At 39.8% G+C, this 5,770-nt stretch overlaps 1 protein-coding gene across 1 annotated transcript in view; it reads right to left on the bottom strand.

The window, feature by feature from the left end:
• The window catches only part of Cd48 (CD48 molecule), a 22,153-nt gene that overhangs the window by 2,633 nt on the left and 13,750 nt on the right, over positions 1-5,770 (bottom strand). The window contains exon 3 of the mRNA XM_008840799.3: positions 1,388-1,654. Within this exon, the coding sequence (XP_008839021.1) occupies positions 1,388-1,654 (267 nt within the window). The remainder of the gene's footprint in view (positions 1-1,387; positions 1,655-5,770) is intronic.

Raw genomic sequence — 5,770 nt, 5'->3', positions numbered from 1 at the left:
TTCTCTCTCTCTCTCTCTTTCTCTCTCTCTTTCTCTCTCTCTCTCTTTCTCCCTTTCTTTCTTTCTTTCTTTCTTTCTTTCTTTCTTTCTTTCTTTCTTTCTTTCTTTCTTTCTTTCTTTCTTTCTTTCTTTCGACAGGGTATCCCTAGTCCCAGCCCATCTGGAAGTCACTGTGTGGACCAGGCTGGCCTTGATCACACAGAGATCCACCTGTCTGTGCCTCCACCACCCAAGGGCTGGGATTAAAGGCGTGTGCCACCATGCCCAGCTTCTTCATTTTCTTAGCAGAGAATTAAAAATTGAAATTATATGTTCCCAAAGGGAGGGGCCAAGTGGGTCTTTAGAAAACTTCATTCTTGCCAGGAAAGTTACATGGACATGACACGGATCCAGAAAATTATTGGCACCACAGGTATGAGTTATTCTTGAAAAACATGTACACCAGGGCTAAAGGCTATTACTTTTTGGATGTGAAGGATATGGTGCTCAGAGTTCTAGAGATCATAATCCAAATTCACTGAGGGTTCCCCTAAACCTGATTACCTTCAGAGTTGAAAGAGCTGAGCTAACTTAACTGCATTAATTTAGGACTTATCAGACTCAGTGTTAGATAGGTTACATGTGTCATTTCACTTATTAAAATACTAGAAAATAAGAACATTATTTTATTTGGATTTAAGAAAAAATAACTTGGAGAAGTTAAGCAACTTCCTAGCTACTAAGTGATTCTAGTAGTTAAACTTAATTGTCAACTTGCCTGGATTTGGACTAATCTAGGAGACCCACATCTGAGAGTGACTATAAGGGTGTTTCCAGAGAGATGCAACTGAGCAGGGAAGACCCACCCTGAATGTGGGCAGCACCATCCCATAGGCTGGAGTCTCCAACTTAATGTAAAGGTGGGAAAGGAGGAAGCACTTTGAGCACCAGCATTCATCTCAATGCTTCCCAACTGTGAACATGATGTGACCAGCTATCTCAATTCCCAATGTCATATCTTCCCCACCATGATGGACTTGCCCCCTCTCCCTTCCCTTCTTAAGTTGTTCTTGAATGGTATTTTGTTATAGTAACAACAAAAATTACTAACACAGTGACTTCATCAAGAATGACCCCAGATGGGACTGGCTCTAAGATCTAGGACTTCAGTGGCACCTGGGTAGGTGTGAGTTAAAGGGGAGTGACACTTTGTGAGTGGATCTGCCTAGGCAACACGTGGGAATCTGAAACATGAAACCCAGGGTTTGCCTTCCTACCTTTGTGGAGGAGCACAAAGCCGGGAGTGTCTCTGCCTGAGGACTAGACTTTCCCTCCTATTCACCAGCCTCTTTCACATTTACAGTTACTAGTCATCTGTGCCCCCAACTCCCTGGGAGATCATTCTTACCCAGACCACAAGGTGGAGTGAAGTACACTGTGTCATTTTTGCTGCTTACAGGATTCCTGACTTGACAAGTATAAAATGTAGAATAATTCTGAGGATTAACGGTGAGTTCAAGCACGTCTGCCTGGTTCTCATTGGGAAAGGGTCCTGAGTCGTTATACCAGACATAGTCAGCAGTCTGGTCCTCTATCTCGCAGTATAGGCTCAGATAGCAGGAGTCTTTCGATTCTTCTTTCTTCTTAAATGTAATGAAAGGCTTGGGTACAGGATCTGAAAATTAGCAAGTTATGAAACAATGGGCTGTGCATTTGTGAGGCATTTATGGCAAGGGTTTAGCCGACAAACTACTAAGGGACTCAGGGAGGAGCACAATTGCGGTTCAAGACCATTGCGGAGAGACACTCCTCCAGGTGGAGCCAGTGAGCAACTTTCTCTTCAAGAGACTCTGGAAGAGCTTCTTTTGGTGGTGATGCTAAGCGGGATCCAGGAGGGGGAACCAGAGACTTACATGTCCTCAAGAACAAAATGGGGTGATGGTTATCTGTGAGCCAGAAAACACAGCCAAGTGCTGGCTGGGAGATCAACTGATTTGGTTTCCCAAGTACCTGAGATACTCAGGACCTGTTCTCTAGCAATGGTTCACAGTAGGTACTCTGGGGTCACTTTGTCCCTCAAGAATTCTAGAGCTCAAGTCCAGGAAAGCTCCTGAAGAGGCTCAGGCTGCACATGGCAAAGCCCCTCGTCCTCCCATCACAGGCACTTAGGTCCATAAACCTGCCTCCTTTGTTTTCCTTATGAACGGAATTTCATGAAGGAAAATGGATTTATTTTCAGTTTGCCCAAGTTGTGTAATGTCTTTTCTATATGACTCTCTGTTAAAATACTTAATAAACTCACCAACTTCGTTTCATTTTAGTTCATCCTGAAATTCTTTCCGGGGGGTAGTCAAGGATCTCTATACCTGAGTGAAGGTCTCTAAGGGGAGGTGGATTCTTCAGGCCACTGGTGGCTGTTTAGAAGTGCCCTCCCCCACAAACATGCACTGTGCCTGTGTTCATATTAAATTTGTAGAAAGTCAGAGAACAAGGCTGGAGCACACGTAAATTTAACTGTGAGATAGGCTAATTGGTCCTTTCTGGGATCTGAGGTTGTTTTTGAGATGGTTTATATTTAATTCTGGGCCAAGGAAAATAGGGTCTTAAAGGTGATCCATTTTGAAAAGGAAAAGATATAGTATTACCACCCATTCTGGGTCTGATAGAATTCTTTGTCTCTAGGTCTCTCAAACAGAAGGGAGACACACCATAAGAGAACTACCAGCAGCCTAAATAGTTCCTTGCCCCCTTAGAGACCCTCACTAAGATAAAACTGGAGCCTTGATTGTCCTGCAGAAAAGAATTTCAAGATGAACAAGAATGAAGTAAAGTTAGTGAGTTTACTAAGTAGATAAAAAGTCATTCAGGAAAAGACATTACACAAACTCAAGACACAGTAGAGGCTTCTTACGGGAGCATTCCTCCAGGGCATCTTTACAATAATTATAAACATGGTCCTCTGGCTTTCCAAGTTACAAACTTCAAAGGATAAAATTTATAATATGGCTTAAAGGTAAAACAAAGTTTAAAATCTAAAAATTTGAAAGTTAAAAAAACTACTTGAGCAGGCTTACTTTAAGAATTTTCTCTTGTAAATGAGGTTGCACGGTAGTTTTATGAGATGCACTGTTTAGATTTGGGAATGAGAGGGAAGTGCTAATGCGGGAAAACTCAAGGTTGCAAATATTCTAAGTAAGCATAGTATATTTGTTTTTAACATTCTTCTTTGAGGCATCTTTAGGAAAATATACACACCTCTGTAGGCATATTTGTCTTTATCAGTTGTGTTAGTTTCTTTTATTTTGTTTTTTTTTTTTTACTTTCAGTTAGCAGAAATGGCAAATTAGATCCCCTTAATTTTTCCTTTCTAGTCTGCCCCGATTCTATTCCTTTAGTAGGTGGAGAGCTAAACCCCTTTGCATCTTTTCTTTGAGGGTCGGCTGTAAGCTCCAGACTCCTTCATTCTTGTTAAACACACTAATTTTGTAAGCAAAAAAAAAAAAAAAAAAGATGATAGTCTGATATTTTTAATAATTAAGATAATGTATTTTGATTGATACAAAGCATTTTTATGTCCTCTCATTTTGTATTATTTTTGACTATTCAGGAAGAATAAAACAAGATTTCATTTTTGTCTAGAAGCTGCTTTAGAAGAAAATCATTGTTTCTTTATTTCTCTCTTTTTTAAGTTTCATTTTTTTTTGGTTATCTAGAGTCAAAGACAAATTTTAATAAAATATTGTGTTCACATAATAAAATTTGTCAATGTGAATATGCATCCTTAAACAAAATAAATGCCTAATGAATCACTTAATTTCAAACTGATATCTACTATTAAACATGGACAGAATGATGAAATAGCACATGAGTAGTGCACAGGTTACACAATAAAACATCAAACTTCTACCATACATGCTAACCTTGAAGTTTACCTCTTTGGTCATTTTTGGCCTTAGAAAGATGGTTTATTATGGTGTGAGACTTTCCTGTTCCTAGGACCTCCTCACTCATTCCTTCATGACCTGAACAGTCCCCATAGAGACTGTCCTGGGAACCACATTTCTGCACAATTGGTCCCTTTTAAAAAATATTTTTATTATTTTTATTTTATGTGTATGAGTGTATTGCCTGCATGTATGCGAGTGCACCCATGTCATGCAATGCCGTTGAGGTCAGAAGAGGGCTTCAGATTCCCCTGGAACTGGCATTAAGGACGGTTCGTAGCTGCCATGTGGGTGCTGGGAATCGAACCCTGGTCCTCTGAAAGAGCAGTCAGTGCTCCTAACTGCTGATCCATCTCTCCAGCCCATAATTGGTCCTTTTGGCTATAACTGTTTAGACCAGACACATGCACCTGAACCATGTTGGATACATGAGTTTCTTGTCAGATTTCTCTAAGAATGTAATTCAGAGTCACAAAGGCCCAAGGTTTGAGAGGTAAGTCTTGTTAATGGCAGGGATCTGTAGATTCCTGAGGCTGGGGACTCTAAATTGGCCCTGGTTCTCAGTCTTCCACCTCTCACTCTTTCTTGATTCTTCTATACTCCTTGAATAGTTCTAGGTAGCTCCTTAACATAACTTCTCCTTTTTTGGTCAAGATACAATGAATTGTTTTCTATAACTGGCCTCAAAAGAAGCTTACCTAATATGGACAAGGAAATATTAATATCTTTCTCCATAGTATCACAGCAATTGAGTAGTTAGCCAGAGGGCTTTTAAGGAGTAAATGGGCATATAATAACTGTACACATTTATGGAGTACATTGTGATAATTCAATACACACATGTAACAATTAAATCAGGGTAATTAACATTTACCTCCTAAAATATTGTTGGGAATCTTTGAATTTTTTCCCACCTACTTTGAATCATATATAAATTATAGACTATAATTACCCTACTGTGCTATGGAACACCAGAACTAAATCCTTCTATTTAACTGTATTTTGGCATTCATTATCCAACTTCCCTCTACCCTGCTCTTTCTAACCTCTAGTGACTATTCTTCTACTTTACTTCTAGAAGAGACCAACCGTCTTAGCTTCTACAAAAGATTGAGAACACGAGATATTTGTCTTTCTGTGCCTACTTCTTTCACTTAACCAGAGTTTTGAACCTACGACTATCTGACTCCCAGGATACTGTCCCAGTCTTTATTCCACGTAGAATGTTTAGGCTGTAGCTGTAAGTGTAAGTTTTTGTTATACTCATTTTGATGAGTCAAAAACTCTCCTTAAGAGTTCCTGCCCCAATTTAGCCTTTTAGTATTTTTTCCATAGGTCTGATGAAGTCCAAGTTCATATAGAATGAAGGTGAGTTGAAAATTGATTTGGGTTAATTACAAGGTGGAATGAAGGAAATAAAGAAGAAATAATGTCTATTGTTTCCTGTCTGTTATGATTTCTTTCTGTTTACGTCCCCTCAAAAGGCTGTCTTGGGGCTGGAGAGATAGCTCAATGGTTAAGAACATTGGTTGTTCTTGCAGAAGACCCGGGTTCAAATCCCAGGACTCACATGGCAGTTAACAGCTGTCCATAACTCCAGTCCCAGGAGATCCAACAGCCTCTTCTGACCTCCGGGGGCACTGCACGACACGACACAGGTGCTCTTACGTACATGCAGGTAATACATGCATACACATAAAATAAATACAATAGCCTCTTCTGACCTCCGGGGGCACTGCACGACACGACACAGGTGCTCTTACGTACATGCAGGTAATACATGCATACACATAAAATAAAAATAATAAAATTTTTTTAAGTTAAAAAAAAAAGGCTGTCTTGATAGA

Source organism: Nannospalax galili, unplaced genomic scaffold (assembly GCF_000622305.1).
Source record: "Nannospalax galili isolate Female #2095 unplaced genomic scaffold, S.galili_v1.0 scaffold579, whole genome shotgun sequence".
NCBI classification, from domain to species: Eukaryota; Metazoa; Chordata; class Mammalia; order Rodentia; family Spalacidae; genus Nannospalax; species Nannospalax galili.
The sequence above is the reverse complement of the archived record's forward strand: the minus strand, read 5'-3'. Positions and strand labels throughout refer to the sequence as shown.